The following is a 25,308-nucleotide window of genomic DNA, read 5'->3' on the forward strand; positions in this document are numbered from 1 at the left end:
ATTGTGCTACAACGCAGCATGATTTTTCAATGTAATGCCTCTTTAAACTTGAGCTTATATTATATATTTCTTAATATTACCAAGACAAATAATCATTTGGGACTAGATTATTTTATAATGCAATTGTACATAGAATAAATATAAAATAAATCATGATTTGTATTTACTTTCACTGTACCGAACCATACCAGTTCCATAAGCATAGCAGATTAGGCCATTTGGCCCTTGAGTGCTCTGCCATTTCATTGTGGCTGATCCATTTCCTCAGCCCGAAACTCCTGCCTTCTCCCCATAACCCTTCATGCCCTGATTAATTAGGAAACTACCAACTTCCTTAAATGTGCCCAATCATTTGGCCTCCACAGCCACCTGTGTAACAAATTCCACACATTCACTGCTCTCTGGCTAAAGAAATTCCTCATGATCTCCGTTCTAAGTGAACATCCCTCTACTAGACTCACTCACCATAGGAAGTATCCTCTCCACATCCATTCTACTGTAGACCTTTTAATATTCAAAAGATTTCAATGAGATTCCTTCCACATTCTTTAGAATTCCAGTGGGTGCAGGCCCAGAGGCATCAATCAGTCCTCAAACTAACCCTTTCATTTCTGGAATCATTCTTGTGAACCTCCTCTGAACTGTCTCCGATGTCAGCACATCATTTCTTTGATAAGGGTCTCAAAGCAGCTCAATACTCCAAGTTGCCCCTAACAGTGTCTTTTAAAGCCTCATCATTACATCCTTTTAATTTTCTCTTATTTATGATTGCATTTGCCTTCCTCACCACCAAATGAAGCTGCAAATTAACTTTTCAGGAATCTTGCATGTGAGCTCCTAAGTCCCTTTGCATCTTGGAGTTTTGATTTTTTTTCCCCTCTTCATTTAGAAAATAGTCTACATTTTCATTTCTTTTGAAACTGCATGCCCGTGTACTTCCTGACACTATTCCATTTGCCACTTCTTTGCCCATTCTCCTAATCTGTTTAAATCCTTCTGCAACCTCCCTGCTTCCTCAACACGACCTTCACCATCTATTTATTGTCCACAAGGCTATCAATTCCATCATCTAAATCTTGACATACAATGTAAAAAGAATCAGTCCCAACACAGACTCCTGTGGAACACCACTAGTCACCTGCAGCCAACCGGAAAAGGTTCCCTTTATTTTCACTTGGTATAACATAGGCTCTTAATTTGTTAAGCAGCCTCCTGTGTGGTATCTTGTAAAAGGCCTTCTGAAAATACAAATACACAACATCCACAAATTCTCCTTTGTTTCTCCTGCTTGTTACTACTTCAAAGAATTCCAGCAGATTTGTCAGGCAAGATTTTTCCTTGAGGAGACTGCTGATTTCTGCCAATATTATCATGTGTCTCCAAGTATCCTGAAACTACATCCTTAACAATTGATTCCAATATTTTCCCAATCACTATGGTTAGCCTAACTGGCCTATAATTTTCTCCTGCCTCTCTCTCTTTCTGAAGTGTGGAGTGACATTTGCAATTTTCCAAGTCCTCCAGAGCTATGCCAGAATCTTGATTCTTGAAAGATCATTATTAATGCCTTCATGCACCTCTTTCAGAACCCTGGGGTGTACACCATCTGGTCCAGGTGATGTATCTACCTTCAGATTTTCAATTTCCCATACACCTTCCTAGCAATGGCAACTTCACTCACTTCTGTCCACTGACATACAAACTTCTGGCATACTGCTAGTGACTTCTACAGTGAAGACTGATGCAAAATACTTACTCAGTTCATCCACCATTTCCTTCACTCCTATTATTACCACTCCAGGTTCATTTTCCAGAGGTCTGATATCTAGCCTCTCTTATTTCTTATATATCTGAGAAGAAACTTTTGGTATCCTCTTTAATATTATTGACTAGCTTCCCTTCGTATTCCATCTTTTCCCCCTGGCTTTTTTAGCTGCTGTCTGTTGGTTTTTAAAAGCTTCCCAATCCTATAACTTACCACTAATCTTTGCTCTATTATATGCCCCCTCTATGGCTTTTATGTTGGCTTTGACTTCCTTTGACAGTCACAGAATACTACTCTTTTACTTTTTATATATCTTCCCTTGTCTGCCACAGAATACTACTTCTCATTCACTTTTTATATATCTTTTGTCAGCCACAGTATGCTTCTTTTACTTTTTGTATATCTTCCCTTGTCAGCCACAGAATACTATTTTACTTGTATATCTGAAGAAACTTTTGGTATCCTCTTTAATATTGACTAGCTTCCCTTCGTATTCCATCTTTTCCCTCCTTATGGCTTTTTGGGTGCTATTAGAATACTACTTCTCTGGGATATATCTATCCTGCATCTTCCAAATTGCTCCCAGAAGTTCCAGCCATTGCTGCTCTGCATGTGACCCCTTCCAATCAACTTTGGCCTGCTCCTCTCTCATGTCTCTGTAATTCCCTTTACTCCACTGTATTACTGATAAACCTCCCTCTCAACTTACAGGGTGAATTTGATCATATTATAATCACTGTTCCCCAAGGGTTCCTTTACCTTAAGCTCTCTAATCAATTCCAGTCCATTGCACAACACCAAATCCAGAATAGCTGATCCACTTGTGGATCAACCAGAATCTGCTCTTTTAAAAAAAACATCATCTAGGCATTCTGCAAATCCCTCTCTTGGGATCTAGCACCATCCCAAGTTTCACAACCTACCTGCATTTGAAATCACCCAAGACTATCATAACATTGCCCTTTTGACATGCTTTTTTATCTCCTGTTGTAATTGTCACCTACTTCTTTGCTGCTGTTCAGAGGCCTATATATACAGTAATGTTCATCAGGATATTTTTATCCCTGGAGTTTCTTAGCTCTATCTACAAGGGATCTACACCCCACTCCCTCTGCCTTCCAGCCTGTCCTTTTGATACACTATGTATCCTTGGACATTAAGCTCCTAGCTATAATCCTTCAGCCACAAGCCCGTGATGCCCACACCGTCATACCTGCCAAGTTCATCTATCTTATTCCATATACTGCAGGCATTCAAATTAAATTCCTATCACAGTATGTTCTTTATTATTTTTCCATATATCCTTTAGAAAAAAATGTTTGCCCAAAAGTAGCGTAGAAGGTTGAGGGGGATCTTGATAGAGGTATTTAAAATTATGAGGGGGATAGATAGAGTTGATGTGGATAGGCTTTTTCCATTGAGAGTAGGGGAGATTCAAACAAGAGGATATGAGTTGAGAGTTAAGGGGCAAAAGTTTAGGGGTAACTCAAGGGGGAACTTCTTTACTCAGAGTGGTAGCTGTGTGGAATGAGTTTCCAGTAGAAGTGGTAGAGGCAGGTTCGATTTTGTCATTTAAAAAAAAAAATTGGGATAGGTATATGGACAGGAAAGGAATGGAGGTCTATGGGCTGAGTGCAGGTAGGTGGGACTAGGTGAGAGTAAGCATTCAGCATGGACTAGAAGGGCTGAGATGGCCTGTTTCCGTGCTGTAATTGTTATATGGTTTTCAATGGTGGGTAAAATTTTAGATTATTGATGTATTTGTAGTGTAATGTTACTTTTCCTTGCATATAGGTTATCATTTACAACCAAGCTGTAAACCTGTAGAGACCATAAGACCATAACATATATGAGCAGAATTAGTCCATTTGGCCCATCATGTCTGCTACACCAGTTCATTATGGACAATCCATTTTCTCTCTCGGCCTCAATCTCCTGCCTTCTCCCCAAATACATTCATGCCCTGACTAATCAAGAATCTATCAACCTCTGCCTTAATTATACCCAATACTGGGCCTCCACAGCTGTCTATAGCAACAAATTCCACAGATTCATTACTCACTGGCTAAAAAAATTCCTTCTCAACTTTGCTCCAAAAGGGCACCCCTCTATTCTGAGGCCATGTCCTCTGTTCTTAAAACTCCCCCACCATAGGAAACATCCTCTCCACATCCACTCATTCAAGGCCTTTCAACATTCGATAGATTTCAATGAGGTCACCCTCATTCTTCCGAATTCCAGTGACTACAGGCCCGGGGTGATCAAATGCTCTACATTTAACAAACTGTTCAATCCCAGAATCATTTTTGTAAATCTCCTTTGAACCCTCTCCAATGTCAGCACATCCTTTCTTAGATAAGGGGCCAAAAACAGCTCACAGTACTCCAAGTGAGGCCTCACCAGTGTTTCATAAAGCCTCAACATTTCATCCTCGCTTTTATATTCTCATCCTCTTGAAATGAATGCTCATTTCGAGGCATGAAGCTGAGGAAAACAAACAGGTGGTAAGATGCTAAGCAAGTATGCCTCATTTTAAAAGTAGTCAAATGAAATGTGAAATCAAGGTCATATCTACTGTCTGGGGAAATTACCCCATGTATTTGCTAATATTCTTCTGTCAATCATTGCTGAAGACTTTTTTGTTGATGTATTCTTTCAAGGGGTACAGGCTTTGCAGGCTAGTCAAGTAAATTTTATTATCAAAGTATATATATGTCCCCATATACAATCCTTAGATTCATTTTCTTGAAGGCATACTCATCAAATCTATAGAACAGTATAACAGGGTCAACGAAAGATCAACCAGACCACAGAAGACAACACACTGTGCAAATACAAATATAAATAAATAGTAATAAGAACGAGAACATGAGATAAAAACTCCTTAAAGTGAGATCATTGGTTGTAGGAGCATTTCAATAGTTCAGCATTTAATCATCTGTTCCTAGTTGCCCTTGAAGCATTTGGTGTGTTGCCTTCTTGAATAGCTGCAGTCCTTGCGGTGTGGATTTTTGACAGATTGTAATCATCTGTTTATTATGACTTCAATATTTATTTGGAAAATAAGTTTAGTATAAAGGGAATATATTGTTACTTAAATTGTATAGAATTAGAAATACAGAATTTTTCTAAGGGAGTTATTATAGAGTAGGGGTGGGTGCTTGGGATAAATTTAAGACCAAGCAACTGCAATAAATCTTAGATAATATTGAAAAATGCTGGAACTACTAACTATGTCAGATGGGACGATAATTAATTAATTGTGAAGATGTTTGATTGAGTAGGTTGAAACTGTTCCTGCTGGCAAGAGCAATAGTCAAAGGACACGGATTAAAGGTAACAAACAGAGGAGAAAAGACAGAATACATACGTTGGCATGAACTAGAATATTGTTTCAACAGTAACGTTAAAAAGGCAATTGGATAATTGCATTTGAAAGAAATCTGGGGGGCAAGTCAAGGTGATTTGACTAAAATGTGATCTCAAAAAGTTGATACTGATAAGGGGAACTGAAATGGTTCTGATTTCAACATTTCAAGTCATGCTGCTTTTGCTTTTATAATAGATGGTTACATATTTAAAGTGTATGAATTTGGATTTAAGATGATAAATCACTGATTCCATTTTAGAAACAAAGGAATGAAGAATCACCAAAACACATTGAAAATGCAGGGTGTTGGTGAGCGCACTAGAACAGTTCTTTGCAAATCTGGAGAAAGAAGCAGGTAACATTTAACTTGACCAACAAACACAAAATGTAGGAGGAACTCAGCAGTTTAGGCAGCATCTGCAGAAATGAATAACCAGTCAACATTTCAGGCTGAGACCCTTTTTCAGAATGGGAAAGGAAGGGGGGAAATGCCAGAATACAAAGGTGGGGGGGAGAGGAAGGAGGACTAGCTAGAAGGTGATAGATGAAGCCAGGTTGGTAAGAAAGGTAAAGGCCTGGAGAAGAAGGAATCAGATAGGAGAGTTCAGTGAAACATGGGAGAGAAGGAAGAGCACCAGAGAGATGATAGGCAGATGAGGAGAAGAGTTAAGAGGCCAGAGTTGGGAATAGAAGAAGAGAGAATGGGCAAGGGAAAAAATTACCAGGAGAAATCAATGTTCATAACCATCAGGTTAGAGGCTAGCTAGACAATGAGGTGTTCCTCCTCCACCCTAAGAGTGGCCTCATCACAGCAAAAAAAGGCTGTGGACCGACATGCATGAATAGCAATTTCTCCTTACGGTAATTTTTTTTTCCTCTTCATTTTATTTTTTTAACCTCTTCTCATCTGCCTATCACCTCTCTCTGGTGCCCCTCCTTCCCTTTTCCCGTGGTCTACTGTCCTCTCCCATCTGATTCATTCTTCTCTAGTCCTTTACCTTTCCCACCCACCAGGTTTCATCTATTACCTCCCAGCTAGTCCTCCTTTCCCCCACCCCACCCTTTTATTTCAGCGACTTCCCCATTCGCTTTAAGTCCTGAAGAAGTGTCCGAAACGTCAACTGTTTGTTCATTTCCTTGGGCGCTGCATGACCTGCTGAGTTACCCCAACGTTTTGTGTCTGTTGCTCAGGATTTCCAGCATCTCAGAATTTCCCATAGATGCTGTCTGACCTACTGCGTATTTTCAGCGTTTTGCTGTGTTGTGTAGGTTTCCAGTGTGGACGATGTTGCGCTTTGCGTTCCTTTTGACCCGTGGTTAGACCCGAGTCGCCATGACGCCAGGTGGAAGGGCGACCGTTACCGGGGCGCGCCGTAAAGGTCCCAGCGGTCGCTATGGGGCCGGTTACTTCACCGCACGAAAGGATCTATAAAATTTAAAGTTACTGATCCACAGACGACACCGGCCACATTTATTACAGCAAGTACGGCGAAATTGGTTAACACATTTGCTGTTGTCAAACTTCATTCTAAGCAAGGCGGAAGAAAAAAGAATTTAGGTTATTCAAAGTAGCACGTCGGCGGTTGCTAGGTCCCGATGAAAGGCGAGAGCTGTGTGTTCCAACATTTACAGTGAGATGATGCATGGTTGTGGCTGTCGTCCCAGATGTTTTTACTTGCTTTATTCTGAGTTGGCATAACTTTTTGAATCGAGCATTTTAGCACGGTCTTTTCCCTGAAATCCAGGGTAAGAGTTGCACTACGTTATTACAGGGAGTGTGCGCGTTGGCGCCCGTTCTTCCTCTCCCACCCCAATCTCGGCACCGTTGCTGCTGCCTGCAGCCTGTTGGTCACCGAGCTCCGCGTTTCTGGCAGTTCATCTTCACTGGGGAGGAAGGCAGAAAGCGGTAGGGATGATGAAAATTGCCAACGGCGAGAATGTTGCCTCAGCAGCATCGAATTATGACTATTGGATCGATGGCTCCAACAAAGGGAGCGTCCTGGAAGATTACTATAATGTAGAAGCGGAACTGGGACGGTAGGTCTGTAACTAATTCCACTTTCTTTCATCTAATCAGTTGTTCAAAACATATCCCTGCTGTTTGCAGGTTTGAAATAAGGCGCTGTTGGAAAAAATGACTAACTTCCGAAAAAAAATCTAAAAAAACCTAATGTGCATTTGCCTGTTTCTGTTTCATCGGCGATCAAAGGCAAAATGAATAACGTTGATGCCTCGGAGTTATATTAATACCAATACTATTTTATGAATATTATTAACCGTATGTCAACAAGTACCCGAGACTGAGACAGTCCTTTTCGTTATAGGTTACATATATATATGCATATCAAGTACGTTCAATTCACTGCATTGCCTTTCAGAGGGCTGATGATTATGTAAAAGGCTTTGCAATCTTTTAAAATCAAATATCATTTCGCATCAGGAAGCAAATGGTGGCTTTAATTGGGAGTGAAATAATGTCAAATATTTACATGAATTGATGAATCGCATAATGGCTTCATAAGCAGTAGGTAACTTTATTTATCGTAGGACAAATACTACAAATGAGGATCTGCGAAGAGACTGGCCATTAAGCAGTTTCTGTTTTGTTAATTGTACTCGATTCTGTGGTGTGGACTCCATGCTCAGATGACCATATGTGGTCATTCCAAATGTTTCTGACTGTAGATGAGTAAGTAGCTCGCTTTCATGCAGAACCGAGAAACCAAGTTTGAATCTCAGCATGTGGGAAAGTTGAAGCAGGCAACAAAAAAAATGTTTGGTATACGGATCTAAAGCATTGGGTTTCTTGAACTAGACGTTACTCAGATCTAAAAGCTCTACCTGCTTCTAGGCTTTATGGCTCTGTTGGTATCATTTTGCTTCTGAACAAGTGGTTTGAAGTTCCATTCCAGAGAGTAGTCCAAACATATACCTTAATAATCCATTGCTGTGCTGCCAGATTTCAGATGAGTTAATTTATTCTCTTTCAGGTGGAAGTGCTGTTTAGAGAAGAATAAGGGCATTTATCCTTCCCTTGACGTTGCTGAAACAGTTTATTAGTTTGAGAGAGCTTGCTGTGGACAGATTGATTGCTGTATACAGGAAGAATTTCTGAAATGTACAAGTGTTTTGATGGCACGGAAATGTTATATAAGTGGTTTTTTTCTGAGTAAGAAACAGCAGTTTTTTTGTTACCTTGGCATGTTTAGAAAGACACACAAGAGCAAAATCTAAGAGGGGAGGAATGGGAGAGTATTTGCTTTGAACAAAATATTTGATTAGTGAACTTAGTCCAAGGCTACTTATACTGCAAGCATAAATTGGACCTCATTAACATTCATTTAAGTAGAAAATCTACCTGCAAATGTCATGAACTTGTTGAGTTGGAACTTGCATATCACCAACAGCTGACTATGATACTGCAAGGTGCCATCTTCATCCAGACGCATTTTAGATCATAACTGGGAACTTTAACCAGATTTGTTTGAAGAAATCCTTGCCCATTTACCATATTAACCTGTAGCACCAGCAGTCTTAACACACTAGACCACTGTTAAACTAAGATTAGGCATGCCTACCGTTCCAAGCCCAGACTGCATTTTGGGAAATCTGATCACTTGGCTGTCCTTCTACGTACATACAGGTTCCAAAGATTAGGACAACAGAGGTGGCCGCAGGAGGTAGAGAAGTGGCTACAAGATTGCTTTGAGTCAGTGGACTGGGCCATGTTCAAGTACTCATCAGTGGATCTTAGTGAATACATCATGGCTGACTTGATTGCTAACAAAACAGTTGGAGATTTGTGTGTCCCCACAAAATCATTCAGAGTCTTCCCCAACCAGATCCCCTGGATGAATCATGAGATCCACAATCTGCCGAGGGCCAGATCAGAGGTATTGAAATCAGGTGACTGAGAAAGTTACAAGAAGTCCAGGTACGATCTCTAGAAAGCCATCACATGGACAAAGTGGAAATTCCAGACTAAACTTGTGTAATACCCTGGTTTAAAATCATGCTTTATTGTATTAATACAGTTATGCTGTTGGATATTTTATTTTTTGCAGATGTTCTCAAAATGCAATGTGTTCCTTTAATTACATAATACAATCAAGTAATTTAGTTGATTGATACATCAGGCTTGTTGAATTAGCCAGTAGGATTTGTCTTGTTAACATTTGGCCAATAAGATGCCCGAGAGCATTCTAGAAGGATTGAAGGGTAACCATTTTTCTGGAGCGATCTGGAGGAAGAAGGAAGGAGACAAAAGAATGTAGATGGATGGCAAGCATGAGTGAAGAACATGGTGAAACGCTCACTGAACCCATTTGAAGGACAGACACTGCTGTCCGAAAATCCTCCTGCAGACAGTTGTCTCATGGAGAATGTACAGGTAGCTTTTAATTAGCTAGTTATCGCATGACCCTTTGTCCTTGGGCATGGCATGAATATTTAGTTATGTTTCACTTGGACTATGTTTTCGGGCAGAATTGTTCAGTACCGTGAGTAAATTAAGTGAAGCAAACTGGATTGACTATGCAATAATGAGCTCCAAAGATTTATGTACCCACTCTAGTCTAATATATATGAAATGAATCCTTTTTCTTTATTGTGTTTGTTACAGTTTAAAATAGTTTGTCAATTCAATTTTAACTTAAGTTTATACTGGTGTGAGTTAAATTGTTGCTTCCTGTTGAACAGTAAATTTGCATGGGTGCATCAGTATTCAAACAAGTAACTGTCCTATTTTCCCGTAAAGGAACATTCAAACCCTCATGTTTTGAGTTTACCTGAATCATATTTACCCTAAACATATTTATTTATTGGAAATTGCCTTTTCATCATTGTTCCCCATGTTTTGTGAGTTACGTTGATGTTAGGTTGGATTCACAGTAATAGCTAACTCAAGGCCAACAGCCTAATAGCCAACGGGCAGTGGGTTACATTTTTGGGGGGCTTGTCCAGGATGGAATGCTGTACTATGGCTGCATAATGATTGGATAGCCTGTTTATTTGTGTTCAAGTCAGTGTTACACCAGTGTTATTAAGTGTGTCATAATTAAGGTACTATGATATGGATGCTGTCAAGGGTTCTTGACTGAGAATAAGCCTGGGATTTTCTGTTACCAATGTGGAGAAGATGGACATTTCAAGCAAAATTATGAGGGGGAGGACATTTTTTGGAAGGTAAACCAATGATGAATCAAACAGGAAAAACAAAATGGGAAACTACAGAGGGCCCAGTAATGGAATGGCTTGACATCCCAGAGCAAATACATTCCAATCAGTGTATCAATAGAAATATTAAAGTGCAAAACACTATTCATGAAGGCTTAATGGGGCAAAGTTGTGATGTATCTATACAGATTGAAGGGTTTTATGCTCGAGCCATACTTGACACAGTAGTTAGTTTACTCTGCAGATCCTTTTACAACAAGTATTTGATGCATTTACCATTGAAACCTCTATCAGTTCCCTTGAGATTTGGGGGCTTAGTGCTGATTATTACCTTTACTTGTCTTTGAAACTGGAGTTTTCGGAAACAGATGTTGGAGTAACTGCAATTATTGATACACTAGTGTTGGTCTGCCCATATTCGGTCGCAAAAGGTAAAGCTTCCATTCTTGTGAGAACAAGTACTTCCATTGTGAGAAGGCTGATAGGAGCATGTAAAACAAGTAGGGGAGAGAATTTTCTGAGTACCCTGACTATGCGCCCTGATTTCAGAGACACTTTTGAGAATATGCAAGTTTCTCCTCTGCAGAATAATGAGGAACTATGTGGTATACTCTACTGACAAATTTGATGTTGGTTGCTGCACTATCAGAGTGACAGAGGACACATCTTTCTGAGAGAGGTTCCACTGGTTAGCAACAGCAGAGGTTGAAGATGTTAGGAAGCAGCTGCTGAAACTCAAGGAAACTGGAGTTATCACTGAGTCGATGAGTCCCTATGTGTCACCTATAGTTGTTGTGAAGAAAGGGAATGGAGAAAATACAAATGTGTGTTGATTATAGGAACATTGAACCATCCCAGACCAATGTACAGTTCCATGAATCGAGGATGCTCTTGCCTGCTTTAAGTGGGAACAAATGGTTCAGTGTTGGATCTAAGAAGTTCGTATTACCAAGAACCAAAGAAATTATTAAAGTTCCAAATGTTTACAAAGTCATGAGGACATGCCTATTTTGCTGGGAGAGAGGATGTAATACCCTGGTTTAAGACCATGCTTTATTGTATTAATACAGTTATGCTGTTTGGTATTTCATTTTCTGCAGATTTTCTCAAAATGCAATGTGTTCCTTTAATTACATAATACAATCCTACTGGCTAATTCAACAAGCCTAACTTATCAATTGATAAGTTAGGCTTGTTGAATTAGCCAGTAGAATTTGTCTTGTTACCATTTGGCTAATAAGATACCCGAGAGCTTTCCAGAAGGATTGAGGGGTAACCATTTTTCTGGAGAGAGCTGGAGGAAGAAGGAGAGAGACAAAAGAATGTAGATGGATGGCAAGCATGAGTGAAGTACATGGTGAAACGCTCGCTGAACCCATTTGGAAGGACAGATACTGGTGTCGGGAAATCCTCCTGCAGACAGTTGTTTCACGGAGAGTGTACAGGTAGCTTTTAATTAGCTAGTTATCACATGACCCTTTGTCCTTGGACAGGGCATGGATATTTAGTTATGTTTCACTTGGACTGTGTTTTTAAGCCCCATTGTTTAGTACCATGAGTAAATGAAGTGAAGCAAACCAGATTGCCTATGCAACAATGAGTGTCAAGAAATATGTATGCACTCTGCACTAATATATATATAATGGGCCCTTTTTCTTTATTATGTTACAATTTAAATTATTTTCTCAATACAATTTCAATTTAAGTTTATACTGTTGTGAGTTAAATTATTGCTTCCTGGTGAACAGTAAATTTGCATGGGTGTTTCAGTATTCAAACAAGTAACTGGCCTACTTTCCCTTAAAGGAACATTCAAACCTTCATGTTTTGTGCTTACCTGAATTATATTTACCCTAAACGTGTTTGTTTATTGGAAATCGCCTTCTCATCATTATTTCCCATGCATTGTCGAGTTGTGTTGCTGTTAGATTGGATTCACAGTAATAGCTATTTATGAGCCTATGGTGAGAGGTGCTGTTCAGTTGTTGCAGGGCTTAAATGTTATCTCTTATAAAGTAAAATTAAATGACATTGGCAACAACAGGGCTTTGCTTCCAGATGAGCTCGGTTCCTTCTAGGCTGAATTTCACTGTCGAAACATGCAGGAACCTTAATGAACTCCCACAGCCCCTGATGATTCTATAATTTCAGTCTCTGAGGCCAACCTGCAAGCAACCTTCAAGAGACTGAACCCACAAAAAGCATCCAGCCCAGACAGGGTACCTGGCCAAGTACTAAAGACCTATACTGATCAACTTGCTGGAGTGTTCAGTGAGATCTTTAACCTTTTGCCTCAGCAGTCTGAGTTACCCGTCTGCTTCAAGAAGCCTTCACTTATATCGGTGCCTAAGAAGAACTGGCTAATGACTATCACCCAGTAGCACTTATATCCATTGTGATGAAGTGCTTTGAGAGGTCCAGTTTGCCTACGGCAGGTCCACAGCAGCTGCCATCTCATTGGCTCTTCACTCAATCCTGGAACATCTGGACAGCAAAGGTACATATATCAGGATGCTCTTTATTGACTACAGCTCAACATTCAATGCCATCATCCTCTCAAAGCTACTCAATAAGCTTCAAGATCTTTGCCTGAATACCTGCTGTGCATTTAGATCCTTGATTTCCTTACTTGTAGACTCCAGACAGTTTGGATTGGCAACAATATCTTTTGCACAATCTCCATCAGCACAGGTGCACCACGTCTGTGTGGAAAGTCCCCTGTTCTACACGCTTTACATTTATTACTGTGGCTAAGAACAGCTCCAATGTCATATTCAAGTTCATTGATGACCACCACTGTTGTAGGCTGAATCAAAGGTGGCAATGAATCAGCATATAGAGGGAAGATTGAAAATCTGGATGAGAGGTGCCACAACAGCAACCTCTTAGTCAGTGTCAGCAAGACCAAGGACCTGATTATTGACTTTAGGAGGGGGAAACCAGAGGTCCATGAACCAGTTCTCATTGGAGGATCAGAGCTGGAGAGGGTCAGCAACTTTAAATTCCTCAGTGGTATCTTTTCAGAGTGCCCAGCACGTGAGTGTAATTATGAAGAAAGCATTGCATCACCTCTACTTCCTTAGGAGTTTGTGAAGATTTGGCACAACAACCATCATCAAGGACACCGCCACCCAGGACATGATCTGTTCTTGTTACTGTCATCAGGAAGAGCCTTTTGAGGTTTAAAAATTAAAAACAAATTCAAAAATATAAACTTAATGGTTATATGCAGGATTTTGAAGTGAAGAAATTTTTAGTGTTTTGCTTCATATGTTAAACTATGGTTAGATGATATGAACAGATACTACAGTGAAAACTACAGTATCAACTCTTCTGTAAAATTAAGCTCCAATATCCACAACTCAAAAAAAAATTAAGATAGTATTCCATTACTTTCATGCAAGGTCCAGGACAGATCTACTGAGATAGTAACACCCAGAAATTTAGAGTTACTGACCCTCTCCACCTCTGATCCTTTGACAAGGACTGGCTCATGGACCTCTGCTTTCCATCTCCTGAAGTCTACTATAAGTCCCTTGGTCTTGCTGACATTGAGTGAAAGGTTGGTGTTATGACACCACTTAGTCAAATTTTCAATCTCCTTCCTGTATGCTGATTAATCACTATCTTTGATACAGCCCACAACAGTGGTGTCAGCAAACTTGAATATGGTGTTGGAGCTGTGCTTACCCGTACAGTCATTGTTGTAAAGCGGGTAGAGCAAGGGGCTAAATACACATCCCTGTGGGGCACCTGGAGGAGATGTTTTTGCCAATCTGAACTGACTGGGGTCTGTAAGTGAGGAAATCCAGGATCCAAAATAGCACAAGGAGGTATTGAAGCCCAGGTCTTGTAGTTTACTGGTGAGTTTTGAGGGGATGATGTTATGAAATGCTGAGCTGTGATTAATGAAGAGCACCCTGATGTATGCTCCTTTGCTGTCCTGATGTTCCAGGGTTAGGTGAAGAGCCAATGAACTGGCATCTGCTGTGGACCTGTTGCTCTGATAGGCAAATTGGAACAGATCTAAGATGCCTGTTAGGCAGGAGCTGATGTGTTTCATCACCAACCCCTCAAAAAAACCTCATCACTGGAGGTAAGTGCAACTGGGCAATAGTGATTGAGGCAGGTCACCTTGGGCACCAGTATGATTGAAACCTCCTTGAAGCAGGTGGGTATCACACATCACTGAAGTGAGAAGTTAAAGATATCCATGAATACACAAGCCAGTTGGTCAGCACAGGTCTTTGGTACTCAGCGAGGTACCCCATCCGGTCTGGATGCTTTCCTTGGATTTGCCCTCCTGAAGGCAGCCCACACGTCAGCTTAAGGTACCCAGACAAAAGGATCGTCAGGAGATGTGGGAGTTTGTGATGGTTTCTCCGTGTTCTGACGATCAAAGTGAGCATAGAAGGCATTGAGCTCCTCTGAAGTGAAGTCCTGCTGTTCCCCATGTCTCTTCAACAGATACAAGATCCTGCTCATGTATAATTTATAATAGTGTAAAAATTGTTAAGGCTGTCTGGATTTTTATCTAAAACTTTCCATGAGTAATTACCTTATTGATATTATTGATGCAATGTTTTACCTGTTCAGTGTTCCAAGGGAAAAGAATTTAAAAAACCCATTGAAAGCATTGTTCTGCATCATTCCTGTGATTTATAGAAGTTGTCCTTTATTAATGCAAATTCCATAGGTCAGTTGAAGAATTTGGGATGATTTTATGCATTACAAAAATTGATTATTTGATTATCATATTTGTGGATTCTCTATGCTATATGTACATTGGCTAATATGATTCCTACATTGAAGATACTTTGGTTGTAAAGGACTTTTGAGAAAACCATGAAAGACAATTATATCAATGCAAAGCTTTCTTATTTTGTCTTGGGTCTTTTGTCTTGGCTAGCAATCCCATCTCATAAAAACCCAGAGCTACAGAAATGTCAATAGAAGCTCTGAAGACTTCAGCCCTGGAAGATCTTTGTTTGGAGGATGTAAATTGGGCTAATCCTGGGGACAGCTTTAAAGACTGGCCCAGGACAGAGGACTCTAGTGAGCTTCTTTCGGCGGCCCATGCCCAGTAGGGGTGATGGCCTTAAGAAAAAAGAAGAATATTCATTGGCAAGAGTGACTTGTGATCTTTGTGTGGTCAGCGAACCTCTTGCTGCTTTGTATGGGCAGCTCTTGGAATAGTGGTGGTCTTTGTCATTTTTATTCAGAACACCTATTGCATCTACTGACCCAGTATGAGAAGTCTGCAATATAGGACAGCTATTTTAGAAAATAGTTTTCTCTTTAACTGATTATAGAATTGACTTTTTCTCCTCCATTATTACTAAAGTCTTATTAGGAAGGATACTATTACTGTAAACTTAATGGAAAATGATAAAGCTTGGGTTTGTTGTAAGATTCACTTTCAGGAAACAGCCATGCGCTGCTGATCATAACTTACCAAAATTTATGTTTTGAAACTGGATGATCTTCATAACGTTTAGTTTTCTTCAATTTAATGAAAAAATGGCTGCCACATTAACAATTTACTCAATTTTTCTAAAAAAAAAAATACATGTAGCTTTTTCCTTTTATTTTAGCCTTTGGTTATTTTTCTTGTGTAGAATACAACGAATAGACAGAATGCAATATTGTTTGCTATATAAATAATTAGAATTAATCATTTTTGAGTAATCAGGATCTATCTGAACGAAGTAATTGGAAGTCATTCTGACATCCATAGACATAACCTCCGATTGCATGGTGATTCATTTTATATAATATTATGTTTTTAGGTGACACATTGCTTCATGGTCTTAATATTTTAGGAGTTATTTGTGCAGTATTAAGAACAACTCTGTTTTGTGTAGTATACTGTAATCATAAGAAAGTAACCATATGGCAATTCATTTTGTGAAGAAGATTTAGATGATGAAGGACCAGTGATAAATTTCCAAATCACTAAGTCCTGCAGTTAGTGGTGTTTACAATTGCCTGTGCTCATGCCCTTTATGGTGATAGAGGTCACAAATTTGGTAGGTGTTGCCAGCTTAGGCTGTGCATGTAACTGCAGTGCATTTTGCAGATGGCCAATGCGTGCCATTGAAAAAGGAAATGAATGTTTTAGGGAGGGAGGTTGATGGGATGCTGATCAAGTGGTCTGCATTATCCTGGCAGTTTAAAAGTTGCTGCCACTGTACTCATCTAGGCAGGAGTTTGTATTGACACACTTCTGACAGTGGAAAGACATTAGATTGTCAGGAGCTGAATTAGCCACCATAAGACCCAATCATAGACCTGATTTTGTAGCTATTTACATGACTTTTAAGATATCAATGGTAGAAAACTTGATAATGGTAATGCTATTCAATAGCAATAGATGGTTAGACTCTCTGATTGCTAATTGCCTAGCCTTCTTATGGCACCTCCACTCCATCTGCAAAATGTGGGATTTCACTGTAGTGAACCATTTTTAATTCCTATCCCCATTCCTATTCTGATATGTCGATCCATCGTCTCCTCTTCTGCCATGATGAGGCTATGGACCAACATAAGAACACCACTCAGGTTGGAGGAGCCACACCTTGTATTCCGTCTAGGCAGCCTCCAACCAGATGGCATCAACATTGATTTCTCCAGCTTCTGGTAACTTTTTTGCACCTCTCCCTTCCCTCTTCTTCAGTTCCCCACTCTGGCCTCTGATCTCTTCTCCTCACCTTGGTGACCCTTCTCCTTTCCTTTCTCTCATGGTTCACTCTCTTTCCCTACCAGATTTTTGCCTTCTTCATTATGGTAGAGCAGCATGTACGTATCTAAGTAAGCCCTCAGCACCTTTATGCAGTCTTGCCTCAGTTCTTCACAAATTTGTTCATAGTTCATGCAACCTTCAGTAGAGCCTTCGACCATTATGAGCTTACTCATTAGTAGTATTCCAACACCAATCATTTCTGAACAGCAGCGTGTTTTAATTACTTCCATGTGTTTAATCCGTTGATAATATACTATCTCCAGATCAACAGGTGGTATTACAAAAGTTTTGGGTGATACTTGCCCAGTGAAAACTAAGTATCTCAAAACATTAAAAACCACAAATTGCAACTTAAAAATCCCTTCTTGTTGGATATGCTTGAAGTAGCAATGCAATAAGTATTATTCAACCAGCAAATTTCAAGAATATCCTGGTAGAGACAGGTAAAATAGAGAATAACCATAAGAAACAAACAAACAATCTGTTAACTCATTCTTGATTAAATCATCTAGACAAACCCAATATTCCCCTTTTAGATAACAAGAACCAAGTTCACTCTCTTTGTAGATCTGATCCTCATCACATAACAAAGGACGAGCAACAGTTGGCATTGTAATGGTTGTGGCATCAATTGTCAACATTCACATCATAGAATAAGGTATATATGGAAATCTTAGAGCTCCAGAGCCACTGGGATTGAGTTACCTGGGGCACATTATAATCCATAATATTGTTTCTGATTTATGTTCACATCAACAATACCATTGCAGTAGCAAATAAATGTGTGCTTAAGATAGTGAGGGAATAATGCTGAAATGCTGTCTGGACCAATCCAATATTTAAGTTGAGCCTCCACTTGCAATTTACATGACAATACTGATTGCTTCAAAAGTATTTTGCAGGAAATCCGAAACTCAAAATCAGTATGTCAAAAGTCTTGAACAACATAGTTTATTCAATGTTCTGTAAAAGAAAGCAGTCTTGTTAGTAAAATAACTTTGCCAAATACTCCCTGAACACTCCAATCTTCCCAAATTCAAATTTCCAATTTAACTGTCCACTAATGAACAATTTCCCTCATTTTCTCTTGGAAATATGGGCATCTTGTATCTGGAGTCAAGGTGCGTTGATGGACGGTCAACATATTTTGGTGTCCCTGGGTACACTTGGGGAAAAATAGGGGTCTGGGGCCCTAGTTTCAAGCTGACCCACCGATGGAGTTTGGATATTAAAATTGGAAAAGGAAAGGACAAGAAGAACCAGGGATTCGGATGATTGGAGGATCACTTTCTTAAATATTTATTAAGAAAATGGCCCAACTATGAGGTGTGGTTAGGGAAGATTGGGAGTGAAGGGTCAGGGACCCTGGGGGATGCATTGTGGAAAGCAGTTAGTAAAAAGAAATCAAATGAATTACAAGAGATATAAAAAAGTCATTATAATGGAATGTATACAGACAAATCTAATTGAAGTGGAGTGAGAAAAACAGAAACTGACGGAGGAATTGTGTAAGTGTAGGGAAGAGCTGGAGAGAGAGAGGAAAGAAAATTAAATTTTGAGGGCACAGAGTCAGGCAAATTTGATCCACATGACTCCATTTCAAACTTGGTGTGAACACTTAATGAGAGAAAGGGAGAAGTGGGCAGAACACTATAAAAAGGCGAGTACAGAAGTAGAGAAATGGAAAAGTCAGTGTCAGTATTTACGGACTGCTATGAATGTCGAGCAGAAATCGACAGCTGAGATCAAAGGCAGTGCCAACCACACCAAGTGTTCAAGATAAATCGAGAAGCTGCATAGTCAACTCTCAACTCAGAGAGGAGCAATATGTGCATTTGGTGCAAGAGCTGACGTTGGTGATGTGGATTGGCATAATTTAGTGTATGAGGTGACACACTACAACAGTGAGGATGATTGGGGAAGTGGCCCTCCTCCCCATGGATTTTTCCAGGAGGGAGAGGAAATTTCAGCACCCGCTGCCCCAATGGTGCCCGTGGTAATGGAGACAGTGCAGGAAACAGTATAGCCAGGGGCAAAGGTTGTGATACTGTATTCTACCCCTTTCGACATGGCCCATTTGACTGCTATAGTTGCAAATATACCAACATGTGGACTGGGAGACGATCCTCGAGAACTTTTCCAGTGCATTCAGCAGTATAGGATAAGTCATGGTTTAGATGAGGTAGAGAAATAGAAGTTAATCCTTCTGTGTTCAACTTCAGTGTTACATTCAGCTGTTCTGGAGGAAAAGGCACAAAGCCAGGGACACTGGGTGATTTACAGGAGACTATATTAGAAGCTGCAGGGGCTAATCAAGGTGGAGGTTTTGCATAAGTGCGGACTGCGCAAAAGGGAGCACCCCTTTGCATTTATGACGAGGTTGTGGCTGGTTTTCTCGAGTGTTCATGGTCCTACTTTGGATAGGTGAAATTTGACCCAGCGACATAGTAGTAACTGGCTGAGGACCATGGCATCTCAGTACAGTACTCAAAGCTGCTGTTTCAGCTGTAGTAATGTGGGTCATTATGCCTAGAATTTTAGAGCAAATAGTTCATTCAAACCAAATCCTAACACACAACAGAGATGGGAGTTAGAGAAAGGTGGGGATTTTGGCTGATTTGGGGGTGTCATGCATTAAACTTGTTGAATGTTGTTTACTTGTGTATGATGAGCAACTTAGAGCATCTCTTTATTTTAAGGTCTTAGAGTAACACATTTTCTCAGCTTTGTCAGATTGTGACTGAGTATTTTAGTAGCGGTTTAACCCTAGGAACTAGAAATTTTCTGCAATGGTTTAAAGTGTGAATGGTTTTGTATGTTTTAATTATGTAAAATGTAGCCAGTGTGAGTTTTCTTGAGAGAGTGTGCGTCTGAGAGAGTGCAAAGGCTGTGCCCTTAATAGGTTGCATCAATGGGTCAGGGCAACCACCAAGCAGTTTTTTCTTTCCTTGTTTCTTTCAGAAATGTGTAAATGTTTTTCATGGTGGGAATTAATTGTTTTAAGTTTTACAGTTACAGGTTCTGAAGGAAGAATAGTGCAAAGATAGATTCCAGAAGGGGGTATTTCTAGAGTGCCTATGAGATGGTATTTTTAGAGTGGCTCGTGATTGAGCCCACTAGGGCATCAGCTGTTCTGGATTGGGTGTTGTGCAATGAACCAGAATTGATTAGAGCTTAAGGTAAAAGACCCCTTAGGAGAGAGCAATCATATATGATCAAATTCACACTGAAATTTGAGAAAGGGAAGCTAAAATCAGATCTATCAATATTACAGTGGAGTACAGGGAATTACAGAGGCATGAGCAAAGAGTTGGCCAGAAATGATTGAAGAAGTAGTTTGGCGGAGATTACGGCAGAGCAGCACTGTCTGAAATTTCTGGAAGGAATTCAGAAAGCACAGGATACATACATCCCGAAGAGGAAGAAAAAAGGAAAGATGACACCACTGTGGTTAATAAGAGAAGTCAAAGCCAATATAAAAGCCAAAGAGAGAGCATATAAAAGCAAAAATTAGTGGGAAGTTAGAGGATTAGGAAGCTTTTAAAAACCAACAGTTAGCTACTAAACAAAGTGATTAAGAAGGTAAAGATGGAATATGAAAGTAAGCTAGCCAATAATATTAAAGAGGATACCAAACATTTCTTCAGATACATAAAGGGTAAAAGGGAGGTGAGAGTGGATATTGGACCTCTGGAAAACAATGCTGGAGAGGTAGTAATGGGGGACAATAAAATGACAGATGAACTGAATAAGTATTTTTCATCAGTCATCACTGTGGAAGACACGAGCAGTATGGTGGAAGTTCCAGGTGTCGGGTCATGAAGTGTATGAAGTTATCATACTAGAGAGAAGGTTTTTGGGAAACATAAATGTCTGAAGGTAGATAGATCACCTGAACCAGATGGTGTGCACCCCAGAGTTCTGAAAGAGGTGGCTGAAGAGATGGTGGAGGCATTAGTAATGGTCTTTCAAGAATCACTAGGTTCTGGAATGGTTCGAGAAGACTGGAAAATTGCAAATGTTACTCCACTCTTCAAAAAGGAAGAGGGGCAGAAGAAAGGAAACTATAGGCCAGTTAGTCTGACCTCAATGGTTGGTAAGATGTTGGAGTCGATTATTAAGAATGAGGTCACAGGGTACTTGGAGGCGCATGATAAGATAGGCCATAGTCAGTATGGTTTCCTCAACAGAAAATCTTACCTGACAAATCTGTTGGAATTGTTTGAAAAAGTAACAAGCAGGATAGACAAAAGAGAACCGGCTAATGTGATGTACTTGGATTTTCAGAAGGTGTTTGATAAGATGCTACACAAACTACGAGCCTGTGGTATTACAGGGAAGATTCTGGCCTGGATAAAGCAGTGGCTGATTGGCAGGAGGCAAACAATGGGAATAAAGGGAGCCTTTCCTGGTTGGCTGCCCGTGACTAATGGTGTTTCACAGGGATCTGTGTTGGGACCGATTCTTTTTACCTTATATGTCAATGATTTGGATGATAGAATTGATGGCTTTGTTACAAAGGTTGCGGACAATATGAAAACAGGTGGAGGGGCATGTAGTTTTGAGGAAGTTAGGAGGCTACAGAAGGACTTAGACAGATTAGGAGAATGGGCAAAGAAGTGGCAGGTGCTGTCAGTAAGTGTATGATCCTACATTTTGGAGGAAAAAATGGAAGAGTTCACTATTCTCTAAATGGTGAGAAAATACAAAAAAACTAGGGCACAAAGGGACTTAGGAGTCCTTGTGCAGGATTCCCTAAAGGTTAATTTGCAGGTTGAGTCTGAGGTGAGAAAGGCAAATACAATGTTAGTAGCATGGGCTTTGGAAGAACGGGAGTCAGAGTAGGAGGGCTTTGGCTCAACAGGGCTTCGGCGAGGCAAGCTACTTGTGAGGAATAGGAAGTACGGCTAAGACCGGTGTTTTGTACAGGGTGTTGGATGTGGGATGTCGGAAGACTCCCAGCCTCCCGGGTGGGCACATCTGCGCCAGGTGCGTTGAGCTGCAGCTCTTTAGGGACCACGTTAGGGAACCGGAGATGCAGTTCGATGACCTTGTCTGGCCAGGGAAAGGGAGGAGGTGATAGAGAGGAGATATAGGCAAGTAGTCACACCAGGGCCTCAGGAGACAGATAAGTTGGTAACAGTCAGGAGAGGGAAAGGCAAGAGTCAGATACTAGAGAGTACCCCTGTGGCTGTCTCCCTTAGCAATAAGTACTCCTGTTTGAGTACTGTTGGGGAGGACGACCTACCTGGGGGAAAGCAACAGTGGCCGCACCTCTGGCACAGAGTCTGGCCCTGTGGCTCAGAAGGGTAGGGAAAGGATGGCAGCAGTGATAGGGGACTCTGTAGTTAGGGGGTCAGACAGGCGATTCTGTGGACGCAGGAAAGAAACACGGATGGTAGTTTGCCTCCCAGGTGCTAGGATCTGGGACGTTTCTGATTGCGTCCACGATATCCTGAAGCGGGAAGGTGAACAGCCAGAGATCGTGGTACATATTGGTAGGAAAAGGGAGGAAGTCCTGAAAACAGGCTACACAGTGTTAGGAAAGACGTTGAGAAGCAGGACCTCCAAGGAAGTAATCTCGGGATTACTACCTGTGCCATGCAACAGTGAGTATAGGAGTAGAGTGTAGTGGAGGATAAATGCGTGGCTGAGGGATTGGAGCAGAGGGCAGGAATTCAGATTTAACATAGAAACATAGAAAACCTACAGCATAGTACAGGCCCTTCGACCCACAAAGCTGTGCCAAACATGTCCTTACCTGAGAAATTACCTAGGGTTACCCATAGCCCTCTATTTTTCTGAGCTCCATATACCTGACCAGGAGTCTCTTTTATCATATCCGCCTCCACCACTGTCACTGGCAGCCCATTCCACACACTCACCACTCTCTGCGTATAAAAAAACAACAATAACTTACCCCTGACATCTCTTCTGTACCTACTTCCAAGCACCTTAAAACTGTGCCCTCTCGTGCTTGCCATTTCAATCCTGGGAAAAAGCCTCTGACTATCTTGTACATCTCTCTCGGGTCACCTCTCATCCTCTTTTGCTCCAAGGAAAAAAGGCCGAGTTCACTCAACCTATTTTCATAAGGCATGTTCTCCAATCCAGAAAACATCCTTGTAAATCTCCTCTGCACCCTTTCTATGGTTTCCACATTCTTCCTATAGTGAGGCGACTAGAACTGAGCACAGTACTCCAAGTGGAGTCTGACCAGGGTCCTATATAGCTGCAACATTTCTGGATCACTGGGACCTCCTTTGGGGCAGGCATGACCTGTACAAAAATGATGGGTTGCACTTGTATCCCAGGGGGACCAATATCCTGGCAGGGAGGTTTGCTAAGGCTATTGGGGAGAGTTTAAACTAGAATTTCTGGAGAGTGGGAACCGAGCTGACGAGAGTGAGGAAGTTAGACAAATAGAGAATGTTTGTAGGCAGTGTGAGGGGGAGGATAGGCAGGTGATAGTGAAGGGATGGACTATGGTTTGAGATATGTCTACTTTATTGCAAGAAGCATCATGAACAAAGCAGATGTGCTGAGAGCGTGGATCAGTACTTGGAGCTATGATGTTGTGGCCATTACAGAGACTTGGACGGCTCAGGGGCAGGAATGGCTACTTAGAGTGCCAGGCTTTAGATGTTTCAGAAAGGACAGGGAGGGAGGCAGAAGAGGTGGGGGAATGGCACTGCTGATCAAAGATAGTGTCACAGCTGCAGAAAAGAATGAAGGAAGGAAAAGGGATTGTCTATGGAGTCTCTGTGGGTGGTAGTTAGGAACAGGATGGGAGGGAGGGGTAAATAACTCTACTGGGTGCTTTTTATAGACCACCCAGCAGTAACAGGGACATTGAGGAGCAGATAGGGAGACAGATTCTGGAAAGGAGTAATAATAATAACAGGGTTGTCGTGGTGGGAGATTTTAATTTCCCAAATATTGATTGGCATCTCCCTAGAGCAAGGAGTTTAGATGAGGTGGAGTTTGTTTGGTATATTCAGGAAGGTTTCCTGACACAATATGTAGATAAGCCTATTAGAGGAGAGGCTGTTCTTGATCTGGTATTGGGAAATGAACCTGGTCAGGTGTCAGATCTCTCAGTGGGAGAGCATTTTGGAAATAGTGATCATAGTTCTATTTCCTTTACCATAGCATTGGAGAGCAATAGGAACATACAAGTTAGGAAAGTGTTTAATTGGAGCAAGGGGAAACATGAAGCTATCAGGCAGGAACTTACAAGCATTGGGAACAACTTTTCTTAGTGAAATGTGGCAAATGTTGAGGGGATATTTGCGTGATGTTCTGTGTAGGTACGTTCCAATGAGACGGAAATGATGCCAGTGTACAGGAATCATGGATTACAAAGGCTGTTGAAAATCTAGTCAATAAGTAAAGAAAAGCTTACGAAAGGTTCAAAAAACTAGGAAATGATAGAGATCTAGAAAATTATAAGGCTTGCAAGAAGGAGTTTAAGAATGAAATTAGGAGAGCCTGAAGGGTCCATGCAAAGGCCTTGGTGATCGGGATTAAAGAAAACCCCAAGGCATTCTTCAAGTATGTGAAGAGCAAGAGGATAAGGCTTGAGAGAATAGGACCAATCAAGGGTGACAGTGGAAAACTGTGTATGGAACCGGAGGAAATAGCGGAGGTATTAAATGAATACTTTGCTTCAGTATTCACTATGGAAAAGGACCTTGACGATTATAGGGATGACTTACAGCGGACTGAAAAGCTTGAGCATATAGACATTAAGAAAGAGGATGTGCTGGAGCTTTTGGAAAGCTCCAAGTTGGATAAGTCTCCAGGACCAGACGAAATGTACCCCAGGCTACTGTGGGTGGCGAGGGAGGAGATTGCTGGTCCTTTGGCAATGATCTTTGCATCATCAATGGGGACGGGAGAGGTTCCGGAGGATTGGAGGGTTGCAAATGTTGTTCCTTTATTCAAGAAAGGGAGGAAGTTAGCACAGGAAATTACAGACTAGTGAGCTTTACTTCAGCGGTTGGTAAGTTGATGGAGAAGATCCTGAGAGACAGGATTTATGAACATTTGGAGAGGCATAATATGATTAGGAATAGTCTGCATGGCTTTGACAAAGGCAGGTCGTGCCTTACGAGCCTGATGGAATTTTTTGAGGATGTGACTAAACACATTGATGAAGGTAGAGTAGTAGATGTAGTTTATATGGATTTCAGCAAGGCATTTGATAAGATACCCCATGCAAGGCTTATTGAGAAAGTTAGAAGGCATGGGATC

At 40.9% G+C, this 25,308-nt stretch overlaps 1 protein-coding gene across 2 annotated transcripts in view; it reads left to right on the forward strand.

Moving 5' to 3' along the window:
- Positions 1-6,455: 6,455 nt before the first annotated feature.
- The window catches only part of camk4 (calcium/calmodulin-dependent protein kinase IV), a 94,116-nt gene continuing 75,263 nt past the window's right edge, over positions 6,456-25,308 (forward strand). Inside the window, exon 1 of one of the 2 annotated variants that reach the window (XM_073068266.1) lies at positions 6,456-7,172. In XM_073068266.1, coding sequence (XP_072924367.1) covers positions 7,048-7,172 — 125 coding nt within the window. In that variant the 5' untranslated portion in view covers positions 6,456-7,047. Of the gene's footprint in view, positions 7,177-25,308 lie in introns of both variants that reach the window. The other variant, XM_073068271.1, reaches the window with a different exon arrangement.

This window comes from Hemitrygon akajei, chromosome 2 (genome assembly GCF_048418815.1).
Source record: "Hemitrygon akajei chromosome 2, sHemAka1.3, whole genome shotgun sequence".
Classification (NCBI taxonomy): domain Eukaryota; kingdom Metazoa; phylum Chordata; class Chondrichthyes; order Myliobatiformes; family Dasyatidae; genus Hemitrygon; species Hemitrygon akajei.